General features: G+C 37.6%; 1 protein-coding gene across 1 annotated transcript; it reads right to left on the bottom strand.

The window, feature by feature from the left end:
* Positions 1 to 3,691: 3,691 nt before the first annotated feature.
* LOC147867176 (short-chain dehydrogenase TIC 32, chloroplastic-like) lies at positions 3,692 to 13,706 on the bottom strand. The gene is made up of 8 exons (XM_087314960.1): positions 13,372 to 13,706; positions 11,413 to 11,644; positions 10,319 to 10,398; positions 10,089 to 10,233; positions 9,760 to 9,838; positions 9,583 to 9,667; positions 9,131 to 9,189; positions 3,692 to 4,059 (listed from the first exon to the last, which is right to left on the bottom strand). Exons 1-8 carry the CDS (start codon positions 13,577 to 13,579, stop codon positions 3,889 to 3,891), a joined length of 1,059 nt encoding a protein of 352 aa, XP_087171086.1. The 5' UTR covers positions 13,580 to 13,706; the 3' UTR covers positions 3,692 to 3,888.
* Between the last annotated feature and the right edge of the window lie 1,588 nt (positions 13,707 to 15,294).

Raw genomic sequence — 15,294 nt, 5'->3', positions numbered from 1 at the left:
TCAAAGAGGCGATTGTCGCATCTCACTGGGCAACTGATTGCTTTTGTTAATGACTTTGGTTCTTCGGGAAATGTCAAGAGTAAATCTTTGACATCGTTACGTAGACCATAACGAAATTGCTCCATTAATGCTTGATCATCCCAAGGGATATCGGAGCCGAGTAGACGAAAATCTGTAGCGTATGCGGAGGCTGGACGATCGCCTTGACGTAGTTGTCGGATTTTGTTGATCGTTGTCCTTATGTTGTCAGTATCTCCAAAACAGGCTTTAAACTCACTTAGAAATTCTTCAAAATTGTTTAGTAATGGAGATTCTTTTTCTAACAGCGGAGCGAACCATGCCAACGCTGAGCCACTTAACAACGTGCCTACTAAACCCACTCGTGATGCATCGGTGGGATATCGAGAAGGATGCATTTGAATAACTAGTCATACCTGATTAAGGAACCCTCTAAACTGCGATCGCGTTCCATCGAATTTCATGGGAAGGCCGATCTTAGGTTCTTTGTGAATCGCTTGTGTTCCGGGTCCTTGTTGCATCGCTACGATGGTTGCTTCGAGTTGTTGCACACGTAACGCCAGCTCCCCGTGTTGTTGTTTTTCCAGCGCTATTTGTTGAAGATCCCCCAACAAACGGTGATTTTCTTGTTCTAGTGCTACAAATTTCTCCTTTAAGCACTGGAGCTCCAAGAAAATAGATTGGTATTCCTGAGCGCTAATAGTTTCCATTTTACTAGGGAGGATAAGAGGATTAGTATGAAAGGAAGAAAGGGGTAAGAAGATGAGGGAAACAGAAAAGAAGACCGGAAAAAGGGGATATGTAAGAAGATAAAAGGAAGAGGAGGAAAGGAGGAGACGGAAGGAGGACGCAAAATCGGTTCAAACTGTCAGGATCAGTACTAAGACAGAGAAGGAATTAGTACTAAATGATGAGGATTAGTACTAAGAGAGGTGTAGAACTCTTGAGAGAAGGAAAGAGTGAGCGAGAGAGAGAGAGAGATAGAGAGAGAGAAAGGGTGAGAGAATGATAATAAAAGATATATATTATGTAAAGAGAGTATACAATAGTAGCTAGGAGGCTTAAGACTGGCGTTGAACCGATTTGGTTCGAAATAATGCCTTATGCCTCCTTTTATAGTGTTCTCAGGAGTACTCCTGAAGTTTCTAGAATGTTCTAGAGAAATCTAGAATATACATCAATTTTCTATAATAAAACATAAATGAAAATATTATTTTACGTATTATAATGTGTGGTTTAATGGTCAAGAGCACGACCCATGTAGCATAAGGTCATGGGTTCGAGTCTTGCCATATCATGACACAAGCCCTTATGTGATTTCGAGTGGGATCCACGAGGTATGGTGACAAAAACCGGGAATGAACAAACTGGAAAGGTTTTTCGAGTACAATACATCATTGGCTCCAAATCAATGGGCACTACTCAAACTCGCAATAGCCGAAGGGATAAAGCTATATCTGATGATTGGTTGAAGTCGTTTCGGAGGAGACTATTGGTGTTCGATATGCTAGAAAAAATAAAGCTTTGGTTGTGGCTACTTAGCCATAAGGTGATACTTGTGGGGGAAGGTGTCGTGGTGGGGAGGCTGGTTGCAAGATATGTGGACACTCTTTGGAATCGATTCCTCACTGTTTTTGGAATTGCACGGAGGAGATTAGAATTTGGGGTAGAAGTCTCAAGATTGTGGCAGCATGTGGTGTGAATGGGAGAGTTGTATGGGGGTCCTTACAGGGGTTGAAGTTAACAGGGGAAGGCTAGGCGAAACAATTAAACCACCATGGTCATGGATTTATAGTGCAGGGTGGCAATGTGTTTCAATGTGCTAGAGTTCGACCTGGCATAAACTTTGAATTTTTTGAGGAGATATGGATGATGGTGGCTTTCTTAACAGTCTGGCACATTTGGACCAGACGTTGTAAGTTTGTTTTTCAACAACAAAAGCTCCCAAGTGGTGAGGTGTTGTTAAACATTTGGTTCGAGCTAGTATCTTGGTTGTGGGGATGGTACGACTCGATTCAACTGGAATTGGATGAAGCAAAAAGAGCTCGGTCAAAGGTTTTTGTTCAAATGGGGCAGTTCTCCTATGGTGGTTAGATCATCATCAGGCCCTACTGGGATCTACCAAGTACCTAGATGGTTGTTTCCACCAATGGCTTCCATTAGTGACCAAGAGCTGTAAATATGTATAGTTGTGTTACAAGTTAGTTACCATGTTAAAAGAGTTGATGGGATAGTTTTGTTGTAAATGAGGGGGTGAGGACTAAGATCACTTTGATGAGAAGACCAAAGTGAGTTTTGTAGATATTTGTTGTTCTTTGATGTACTTTGTTTGGTAACTAATGCGAAGTAGTACACAAGACAAAATTAATGGATATTCCGATTGATATCCCTAAAGGGTTGTTATCCATTGCACCTTACATTTCCAAAAATGAAACCCCCAAGTGCTCCCACACAATTCAAGTGGAATATCAATAATCCACACTAGCTTTGTCAAGGACATATTCTTCTCTTTTTCAGGTACCTAATGGTCCCACTTAGCTTTCACACACATGCAAGCTAATTTCACGACAATGTGACAACACATGCTGAAACATAATACAAAAATAAAATTATATTCATGTTTTTATACTTTACATAAAAGATACTTTAGGTTACACCCATCGCGGAACAAACATGGCGAGCCCAACTATCTCCTATATTTAGTTTTTGACTTTAGAGACAAGAATTTTGTGAAATTGTAAAAGAAAGTTTAATTTGAAGAAATAAATTTTCCTCAAGAGTAAGATGAAAAATACATTGAACGTTTCTGTAGTCTAAATATTTTGGTACCTTAGGAGTTCATTTTTTAAAGGAATTCACACAAAGGCACCAACTAGTATCGAAGGAGCCATGCCAAAACACTTCTCCTTAGCAACCAACATATATCCTCATTTATAGACACATGGATGGCAATTTAATGGGCCTATTCATAAGCAAATATCTTTATTGCCAAAACAAAATGTTTTTAGTAATGAACAATGTGCTTGTTTATGTTCCCTACTCCATTCATTTTGAATGGTACAATAGAAACTTGGGGAGAATCCACCCACACAATTCTATTACAAGCATCTAGACTGGCAACTTTAGGTAGCTATCTCAACACCATAGGCTTCTAATGAGTATCATTTCAAATGATTAGATATTAGTTGTATTTTCCCATTCCTAAGCTTATTGTATTTTGCACTATTGTTTCTACTCAGATTTAGCTTTCTTAAGCTTATTTTGGTTGTAGCATAATAAATACTTTCAAAAAGAAAGTATTTCCCATGTAGATTTGAGCACTCTCAATATTCCCCCACAATGGCAAAAGACGGTGGAGCAACAGAGAAGGTAGTTGGTTAAATGGACTAGAATGAGATTGTCATTTTAAAGAATTACCATTGTGTAACATAAACATGGATTATCATTTTGTATGTTGATAGATCAAAGCAATAAAGTATCGCTTATATTTAGCAAAAGAAGCAAATATGTTTACATTTTCAAATATCGACTTTATAATAGCTTTAAATAAAGTTGATCGATCAAAGCAATAAAGTATTGGCTTATATTTAGCAAAAGAAGCAAATATGTTTACATTTTCAAATCTAGACTTTATAATAGCTTTTTGGAAAAAAGAAGCTTTACATAAAGTTGGTGTCTTGAAATAATAATGCTATGCCTTCTTAAAGAGGCAATGAGTTCCAAAAATGTACTCATGTTTAATTACATATCCAAATATTAATGAAACGGTCTATGGGCATATCAATAGAATGTGTATTAACAAGTAATGTCTTGTTAGTTTATTTACTTGTATGAATTTGAAGATAAAAGGTGATGCTTTTATTGTATGTTTTATGAGTCAATTTCATTCAACAAGTTCTCAGTAAAATCCCACAATTTGCGTCCGAGTTGAGGACTTCTGGACGACTTAGAACGTTTTGAATAAGCACAATTTTGAAAGTACTTTCCATTAACGCCTTTCACTGCTGGGTGTAGAGCTAGAAAACATTGTGTTGCTGCTCCCTATAATGTTGAGTAAAGTAAGGTTACACACGAGTGTATTTTTTTTAGTAATTCACGTACATTCGTTTTAAAGAGGAAAAACTTGTAGTAATAACATTAGTCAAGAAACACAAAGTTTAAAGTTAGAATGGTTTATTATGCATATCGACATTCACTTGTTGATATGATTATCTAAATGGTCTAAATATGAACTTTTATTTGCTAGAAGTTGTTATAACTATCCTTAGTCTCATGACTAAACTCCATCTATATTGTAATTTAGGACTTTATTTGCATGACCTAGGCATTTCTAAGGACCACACATCACCTAGACTTGTACAAGGAGTTCATATCAAACCTCTTAAGTCCACATGGGAGAGCCATATCTAATGTCATAATTTGGGTAAATGTAGAGGGCATTCAAGTCATAAATGATGTTGTGTTTGCTGAGGTTTGTCATAATGAAATATTTGTTCGAGGTAGCTTTTGGTGGTACTGTCAGAGTGATCAAAGAACAATGTGAACTATAGCATGATTGTTACAAATTCCACTCATGGATTTGGACCATCATTCCATCAGTGAAAATGAATGGATGTCTAAATCGTGCGTGCTCCCCACTCGCGACCTATTGTGCAAAGCATCATGAACACTTGAAAATCTCCCACCCCATTCCATGATTATGAATGTTGTAACACAAAACGTGCAAGGGCTTAGGAGTCGACTAGACCAGCAAAACAGATGGAAACTGATTAGGGGGTGCTGCCGACATCATCGTGTTGCAGGAACACTACCTTGATAGTATCTGTTCAAAGGAAGTTGGAGACCTTCTACTAGGATCGTGGTGAACAATTTGGGAGCTAGCAATAGGGGAGGATGGAAATCAGGGTGGTGTTTGCACTTTGATTTGGGAACATCTAGCCCAAGGCGAAATACACTAGGAATCACTTATACTTGGTAGGGCTCATTTTTGCATGTTGACCATCCAAGGGCAATGCTGGAATTTCATGAATGTTTATGCTCCAAATAGCATAACAGAAAGGGCAACATTTTGGAAGTGCATCCACCTACAAGTAGCGGGTGAGGAGGAGTGGTGCATTGGAGGGGATTTTAATATGAACGAATCCCTTCATGATAGCTCTAACAATAATCCCATAGTTCTCCAAGGAAGGGAACGTAAACAATGGGAGAAGTTATGTGTCCACCTTAACCTGCGAGATATATGGCATTCAGCCAACTTGCAACAAAAAAGGGACTCTCTCTTATTTTCCCAATAAGATGGGTGGAATAGTGGACCCACCCTATCTCACATCGGCCGTATTGATGTAGGTGAGGCGTTAGAAGAGAAGGGAGGATGGTGTCGCATAACTCCAGGCATGACTTTCTTCGACCATTACCCGATAATCGACCATTTTCAATTGCACCGATAGTGGGGTCCATTCCAGCCTCGAATCCCACACACTATTTACACAGTTATAGAGGTCAAGGAACAACTCACCACCCAATGTTCATTACCCGTCAATGACTCATCAACATCCGACAAACTTCTACTTAAACTAACAAGATCTTCAAATCTATTACAGGAGATCGTCAAGACCAGAAGTAAGGATGCTCAGGAAAAGAAATAGAGGAAAAAACGGGGACTAATAGCCTTACAACGACTCCAAGAGATACCCGTCATGTAGTTGGGTCGGGGGACATGTTGCCATGGTCAAACAAGAACTCATCATGGCAGAAATGGCAATCTATGACATGGAATTTCATGGAAGCATGGCTCGCTAGATTCGAGTAGGGGACAAAAGCACGAAGGAATTCTTCCGATCCAAGGGATCGAGACACGCTAGAATAGTGATGCGCAGCCTCAACTGAGAGGATGGAATGAACACTAAGGATGGCGAAGAAATGAGGAATATCGCCACAACCTACTGTAAGCGACTACTTACCGAAGATGGTATGGCCACAGGGGAATACACAAGAGAAGATATTATCCTCCAGAGCATACCCTAGAAAGTCACAACGGAATGAATACATGACTCACGCGTCCCTTGTCATTCATCGAGATATGGGAGGCCCTCCCCAATTTGGATGCAGATAGTTGCCCTGGAATCGATGGCCTCACTCCTCACTTCTTCACGAGCCTTTGGGACACTATTAAAGAAGACCTCCTCCAGGCATATGAGGAGATCATCACTTCTGGAAACATACTGGAGGAATCTGGATAGGGGATGATACATCTCATTCCTAAAAGTGGTGGGAGTGCCAACGACATTAGTAAGTGTCGGCCCATAACTCTTCTAAATACTATCTATAAGCTGCTCGCAAAAATCGTGGCACGCTGCTTAGCACCACTTCTGCCTCAACTATTCATCCATCCTAGACAGGTTTCATTAGAAATCGGAGCATCCTAGACAACCTTTTCTCATTTTGGGAAGTAATAGCCCTTCCCAAGTGTACCAACAACAAGGTAGTCATGGTTCTCCTAGAATTTGAGAAAACATATTGTAGGGTATGCTGGAAATTTCTAGAAAGTGTGATGGGGAAACTCGACTTTCAAGAGGCATGGATCAAAGGCACGGTAGGACTTTATCGGAACACCAACAATTACGTTTCAATAGCAGGTGAAAGGGGCCCCTTCTTCCAAATATCATGACCTGTACATCAAGGATGCCCATTAGCTCCATCCTTATTTCTATTATATGCTGAATCAATCTCTAGCTTTCTCAACTCGCGGCATATAAACCTATGAGGAAGTGAATTGGCCGTATATGCAAGAGATCGAATGCCATCATTGATCAATTGGCACAAATCTTATACAATATGGCTTTCTCATGAAGCACATCCTGCGTGGCACCCGCATCCCGCTTTCAAGTGGATCAATTAGGGAGTGAGCACCAAATATTTAGGTTTCCAAATTGGATTCAACATTCCTCCGGAGACTATGATTGCACCAGTTATTCACTCCATTCAACAAAAGTTGATACATTAGACTTCGAAAAAACTCTCGCTAGTGGGTCCCATCATAGTGGCAAACCAGGTCTTACTCACAATAACATGGTATAGCCTATTGTGTTGGACAATCTCCAAGAAAAGTATACACCAAATTCAACAACTAGTACACAACTACATTTGGTTTGGTAAAGAAGATCATGCAGCTCAGGCCAAGGTGGCATTATCACCTAAGTCAAGAGGAGGATTGGGTCTTATTGATCCCCTCTCACAATCCAAAGCCTTACTCGCCAAATTTGTGGTGTGAGGACTCCAACCAGGGGATGACTATTGGAAAATGTTATTGCGGTTATGTTTCGCTTTCTTTAGACCACTAAAAGGGGCTAATTGGGCCCCCCAAACGAGTTGGATTCTAAACATGGATCTCAAACCTAGTTTCTCACACCAATTGGAGGATAGATTCAGAGCATCCATGTGTAAGCCGTGGTGTGACATTAGTCGAGGGCTCAAATGCGATCAACCTAACTCCGAACCTACTTGGCTCAATTAACGTATCTTATGGAACCCATGTATCAGAGATGAATCTTATCAACTAATTGGATCAAGTAAGGGGTTATCATGGGGATACATTGCAAAAGGTCCAAGCAAAAGTATAGAAGGCTAGAGACGGTTTATGTCATTGCCAATACAAGATCAAGCCAACATACTCCATGGAATCAAGTGCGGATGGACTAGGAGATCTAAAATCATTAACACTCTACTGCTTAGGGAAGTTGTTAATCAAAGGAAGACAATGGAGAAATGGATCGGCTATGAGGAGGAGGGCTCTTTGATCCCAAGAGGTAGGGAAACACCAAACAAGATCGAAGGCTCTAAATTGCGAGACAATGAGATACTAACATTGAATAGGGCAATTCGAGTACTCGCATATATTGGTCATAAATGAATTGTAGATCCCGATCTGATCATAGTACAACCAGAATGGCACATATGTACATATGAAAACACATGGATACGTAGAGTCAGTTGGGACCCTTTGCAATGGACATGGCACGATCCTTATGCAGGTCAAGGAAGCACAATCATCCCTTTCTTCTAATTCACGACTAGATTGGGTCGCCACATTCTAGCCGCTCAAACTACCCGAGAGCCAACTGTTGCAAAGGTCTGGCACACATATCATGTTCCTCACACAATTATCACCATGTTTTGGCAAAAAATATAGAAACAACAACACGCTAGGCGAATTGCCACATTCCAGTGACTATTAATACATAAGTCACTACCGGTTGGAGCATGGTAGTGTGGGAACCTTAGCTCTCCTAATTGTGTAGTGTGCCCAAATGCAATAGAATCAATCCGACACGCTCTATGGGACTACCCAGAGACCCATCGAATATGGCTGGGGGTTGGCCACCTATTGCGGTTATGCAAGTGCAAGGCACAATCAAGTGGGGAAATGTATGTTGGTTATCATGGCAGACCCTAGTTGATAGGTACGAGCATCAGGAGGGGATGACTCTGGTGATAAAGCACAAGAGTTTTGTTTTTCCACCATCGGCAATATCCACTCAACTCCTATTAATGCCAAATCTCAAGTTGTGTTGGGATTGGTCAACCCAATAACACTTTGGATTCTACGGAAACAACAGTGTAGACGGGTCTTCTCCAACCAAACCGCACATCCAATAATGTTAATGCAAGAGATATGGAGTGAAGTTGTAGCCACTCTAAAGAGCCAATACAATGGCTTCAAGGGCAGCTCCGATGAAGTTGAAAGACAACGACTAGCCTTTATCCAACAATGGTCATCATCTCCTTTTCTTGAGTCTGTGGGCATTCACATAAGATGGAACTATCATGTCCCTACAGGGATTTGTATATAATACTCTCAACTGTAAAAAATTTTAACTAATGGAAGGAGTTTTTTTTTGGAAAAAAAGAAGAAGAAACAAAGAAGGCAAATATTAAATAATGGCAACATTGCTCCACTATCCTTTTGAGATATAAACACAATCAAGATCCTTAAAATTATTTAACATAATTTTATACTAAGAATCATTTATAGTTTGAATGGAAAACTCTTAGGATATAAATACTTTCTTAAACCAAGGTTAGTTAGAGGAAAACCAATTAAAGTACTACTTACTTGTGGAATAGTCTTCAGGAACAACTTCAGTGCAAGTGCTTCCAAGTATGTTACGAGAACTGCCACGATGATTAGATTAGACAAAGCAATTAAAAAGAATCTACCAACATGTACAAGTGTTTACAATAATAGGAGAAATGACCGAAGCTCAATAACAAAAATGAATGATTAAGTGTAGCAAAGTAAATAATGTTGTTTATAAGAGAAGCAAGCAACTCCTATATATATGTATATAGCTTAATTATTAGAGGCAATTCAATCCAGCAAGACAATTTGTTTATATAATGTTTTAGGATGATGTAGTGCTAAAGTTGTTTTTTGCTATGGATTGAAGTCTATGAGATGAATGGATAACATTGCCCCTTAAAAGCTAGCCCTAATGAAGTTAGCCAATTGGATTAGCATAGTTGATTCACACTTTTAAGTGTGTGTTGAAACTTGAAATATAGTACCTTTTAAAAATCGACTATTGTTCACAAGGTTTGTATATATGATCCCAGGATGAAGAGAGTTTATTGTCACATTGACACCTTCTTCCTAACAAACAAATATGGTCATCATATAGAAAACTTTAGGTAAACATTTATAATCGATTTTCCATTTAATATAGTATTTTATTATGCACATACCTCTAATCGCGTGGCAAGCTCATTTGCATGCAATATAGTTGCTAGTTTTGATCTCGCATACGCAAGGTAGGACCAATATCTATAAGAGAATGAATGAAATATAGATTGACAATTACATATTGGTAGAATAATTTAATTAATATTCTTTTGATGATAATTTCATCAATCGTATGTATGTATGTATGTATGTATGTAGTTTTTGTGGTAGTTGATATATAATAGCTTATTGCAAACTTGGTTCTACTTATGAAATGAACAATTAGAAAATGTAACTCTACGAGTTAAAGATGATAGAAAATGAGGAGTGTGCAATAGTATTCAACACGAACCTTGATTTTTCATTTAATGATTGTAGATCCAAGAATCCATAGTAATGAGATTCAGACGATACATTTACAATTCGACCCTCAATTCCAGAATCCTTTGCCGTGGTGATCATTGTTGGAAGCAAAAGTTTTGTTAAAAGGAAGTGACCTTCATGAAATATGTACTCGAGTTACAAAGGTATCTTCTCATGAAATAATAGTATTGATAATGATCTCAAGTTTTCATGTTGTACCTAGATAATTAGTTGCAAAATTTAACTCTATGCCATCACGAGAGAGTTTGAATGGACCACCCATCATACCTGCATTGTTACTTTTTAATGTATTGTGAACTTGTTAGGCACTCGATAGTAAAAATTTGTCACAAAATAAAGAAAATATAGATATGTCACACATGTGGAGACTTTTAGAAGTAAGCATGTGACAACGCATACATTGTTCTAGTCTCATAGGCCATGAGAAAGGACATATCAACCTCAATTCCCATTGTAGTATTTCTTAACACTTCAGATCTCATATGATCAAGGCATTGCAGTTTTTTGTTCTCCAAATTTTGAAATAGGAATGAAACTTTTCCCTAGCTTTTCTAGTTCTAATTGTTGTTCTGTAGGCTCATAAGAGGAAAATAGACTATAGATGATATGTAACAATGGTTCCCTTTAAGATACCACTATGCTTGAAGTGCAAGCTAGTTCAATTCCTAAAACATATACAATAATTGGAGTTGTCATGCAGGCAGGGGTTAAAAGAATCGGCTAATGTGCTTATGCTAATTGTCCCTTAAGAATCAATGTACATGGAATGTTTAGTTAACATGTCACTACCCATGATAGATGATTAAGTTGGGATTGTTAAAACCTTACAAAAATCAATTATGGTGTAGCATTCTATCATGGTTTGTGTTTTCCAATATTCTAGCATCGTTCCCTTTTTGTGGATGCAATATATCAAGCTTAGGATGATTATCCCCTAATTTGTTGGTGATGTGCTATCCTTTTTTTTTGTCTTGTGTGTGTGTGTGTGTGTGTGTGGAGAGAGAGAGAGAGAGAGAGAGAGAGAGAATTAATAGAATCATGGATATAGGTAGGTAAGCAAAAGATATGCCAAAAAGCAAAGATGGAAATGTATGGTAGTTCTCGATGACAACTGTTGGTTTATAAACTGTAGTATAAGATGAAAGTAATGAGATAGAATAAATTCTGGACAACAAGATGAATGCTATTTAATGGAATGTGTGGGGATCATGATGTTAAATGTTGTTGCAAATAAAGTAGACAACATGATGGAATTATTTGAATTGGCTAGACAAAGTAAAGTATATACATACATTAATATATTCAAAGGAGTTCCCATCGACATGAAGTTGTTGCAAAAGTCGTGCACTGATTGTAGAGAGCTAACATCCATTTGCATAACTTGGAGTTTAGCATCTTTTATCTTTGTTTGGATTAACCTTTTTGCATTCTCACCTGCTTCAACATTTCTGACTGCCATCACAACATGTACACCTCGCAAGGCCAACACACGTGTGGTTTCAAGGCCTATTCCACTTGATGCACCTGCATTTCAAATATATTCCTTTTATGCATGTTTTGGTAACACATATTATAATGTTATTCATGTGGTGGTGGTGGGTATCCGAAATGCCAATGACTATTTCATTATTCTAATTTGAAATTTTGTTGGAGGCTTTGCCCAAATTGTAATACACAACTATTTTTATGCAAGTATTGTACTTGTGAGTTTGCAACTCATTGAAAGGATCATTGTAATCACAAGATAATGAACACTACTTTGTTAGGAAATGGATCAAGTTATAAATGATCTAATTAACGATAAAATTATGACATACTTAAGCAAAATGAATTTGTTGGGAAATTGAATTTTGAATCTAATGCAAGTGACATCTCACACTAACACACAATGTGAGTTCATTGCCTTTACATGAACCTTAAGGCAACCTGACTAATTTAATGTAACAATTTAGTGTTGAAATTCTTACAATGTCTTATGGTTGTGAGTTTAAGATTCAATCAATGTTTAATAAAAATATATAGATTCATGGTTCCTAACAATATTAAAGTTCATTGTGTTTTTTAGTTTTGAGATCATATACCCTAGCGATTGCCTCCAAAATTAGGGCTTTATAACTCATAATCCAGAACCCAAGGGAAAACAATATCCGTGCATTAAAGCAAAGTTGAAAAAGTTTCATTATGATGGATTTGAGTAGATTCTCGTTGTGTATAGTAACTGTACAATCAGTAAAGGTAAATGAGAAGCAATTAAAAGTGCCAAGGTGACCATTTATTGATGTTATTGTTGCTGTTATTGTCTTGTATACATTTGTTAACTAGTGTGTATGTGGGAATGTATGTATCTATGTATGCATGTGTATTTACATGCACATGTGTGTGTCCATGTATGCTATATCCAACATGCCTTTCCAGATAATTCTAGATGTGTTTGGATGAACAAAGAAAAACTTGTTGACATAAAACAAATATACCACAATTGTAGACATTGCCAAACTTCTAATTAGGTTTAGGGAGGCCATGATTAAATAATGTTTAAAACATATATGTTGAGATAGTTCCACCACAAGTCATTTTGGGCATATAGGAAAGAGATTTGTTTCCCATAACATGAAGCATGATAAGTGTCTACAAGGGAAGCTTAACAAGCAAGGCTATGTCAACCTCCCTCCACTTTTATGAGCCTAGTACCCCACCCCAATACATCTCGAGATCCATGATATGGTTATCATCCATGTGAGCTTGCAAACTCTCGAGATATCATAAATCGAGAAATTAGACACAATATTTCTTTCTCGTATTAAAGAAACTTCTTGTTTTCTTATGTTTTTCATTTAAAATTTGAGCATGCAATTACAAGTACGAGGCAAATATTTGAGAAATTAGAGGTAATTTTTCTTTCTAGGATTAAAGAAACTTGTTCTCTTATGTTTTTCATTTAAAATGGAGCATGGAATTAAGAGAGAGAGAGAGAGAGAGAGAGAGAGAGAGAGAGAGAGAGAGCCCAGATTCAATTGGTAAGGTTGCCCAATGGAGACCAGGTGGTCATGGGTTCAACCCCTACATTCCAGAGTGGCATCTAGTGAATTAAGAGTCTATGAAGTATATAATAGAGAGGTGAATAAAATTGAGTTTCAAACCCAAGACGTAATGGCTTATAGTGTAACAACTTACCAATAAAGTAAGCTAATTATGATAAAGAAAGAGAGAGAACTAAAATCAATTGATTTTCTTTAACATAATTTAGTTACCTGTAATTATGGCTGTGAGGTGGGAGGCTTGGACACCTTCGGTGACTTCCTCAGCCGTAGCATATGAATCAAATCCAAAAATCCCAGGTTGACGGAGCTTATTGAACATCACATTCTTTATGATCATGCCCACTAGACCCACTAATGGAGACTGATCAGGCTCTCTCTTCTTCTCCTCCTCTTCTCCATCCCTTTTCCTCAACGCCATCTTCTCTATCACTTACACAACACACACACACACACACACAAATAGCCAACCTCTCCCTGCCTCCCAAATTTGAGCTTATACTATACTTTTATACCCTCACAAGTCAATTTTAGTTCACACACACACACACAGACACACACAAATAGTCACACCCCCCTTTTCTTTAACCCAAAATACTTTTATACTCTACTGTTATACAGTCACGAGTCAATTTTTAGGTCTTACATGGCTTCCCCTTATAGGCTTCAACATTCAACCTTTCTACTTTGAGTAGTAATTTTTTCTTTCTCAGCATTTTAGGTTATATGATAGTGGTAAGCCAAAATACTTTTACTAACCCATTTACTGACACTCACACTCTCACCACTATGCTAGATGTCCTTGGGCTTGCATTTGATTGTCCTCTCTCTCTCTCTTTCCTATTTCCCCTTTAAACTTTTGGTCCTTTAAGACCTATATTTTGAAACTGTAGAGAAACAAGCATATAAACTAATAAATGATAGTATAAACCATAGCACCACAAAAGTACAATAGAGAAGGTAAAACTCATAAATATTTGGAAAGGACAATGATTGAATCATCCTGCAACATTTTGCAAGCATCTCTTTATTTGTTTGTTTATGTATCTGTCAAATTTATTTATCTACCACCTTTCTCTAGGGCTATCAAGACACCATACAAATGTATCTATCATCTAACAAAATTTCGCAAACATTTATTTGTTTGTTTGTCGATATATCAACCTTATTTATCTACCACCTTTCTCTAGGGCTATCAAGACAACATCAAATGTATCTATCTACTACTTTCAGTACATGCTAGCCTCTCTTTTGTATGATTTCACTAAAGGTTATCTTACCCGCGATGTTTTTTTGTCCAAATTGGTCTTAAAATTTTAAACCTAACTAGCTATCTACGTATCTTCTCTCAATTAATAACAAGTTGCCAATGCTTGCCTTCACATCAAGTCAATTTTTTCATTTAATAGATATAATGAAGTTTCATCATAATAAACAATGGGCAATTATTTCTTATGAAACATTATGGATATTCTAAACGAGCTTGTAGGCACCCTATTAAATTATTCTTTTCATTTGTTGGAATGATAAGATTTCATTTTTCACTTGCATTGGCTTCAAGTCTTTTTTCTTTTTCTCTTTTTTTCATCAAATGCACTTCTCAATTTAGGTTACCCTTTTCTCTTTCCTTTTTTTAATAATTATAGAGATGGTTCAATTGTAATAGTAAAAACAACTAAATGTGTGTCCCTTCAAAGAGAGACCAATGAGAAGCTAAAGGTAAATATATTGATTACTCATACATCATATGTATAATATTCTTAACATGGTATTGTGAAATGCACATAGAGAGAATCCAAACTAGCTTGCCTTTCTTCTTACTTCTTGCTCAATTTATAGTTGATACATAGATACCCATTTGGGTTGGTTTGATTACATGCGTGCTAAAAAGGTGGTGAATGTACACCACAACATGAAGGCATGTGCTTGCTCAAAAGGTACACCACATTCCACCAAGTTGAGAAAAACAAGGAGTTTTACAGCATGGTGAAAGGAGGGGTGCAAGTATATGGGCTCGAGGTGGCATAGGGCTTGATGCGAGCAATGTGGGTGGAGGTGACACGGCCCTTGGAATCGCGTTAGAGTAGGTAAATAGTGGATTTGATGGCGTGATCTATGGTGAACGGGACGATCTAG

The sequence above is a fragment of the Azolla caroliniana genome, unplaced genomic scaffold (assembly GCF_043228905.1).
Source record: "Azolla caroliniana isolate FFs.n. ecotype wild unplaced genomic scaffold, voAzoCaro1.0.p SCAF_2, whole genome shotgun sequence".
NCBI classification, from domain to species: Eukaryota; Viridiplantae; Streptophyta; class Polypodiopsida; order Salviniales; family Salviniaceae; genus Azolla; species Azolla caroliniana.
The sequence above is the reverse complement of the archived record's forward strand: the minus strand, read 5'-3'. Positions and strand labels throughout refer to the sequence as shown.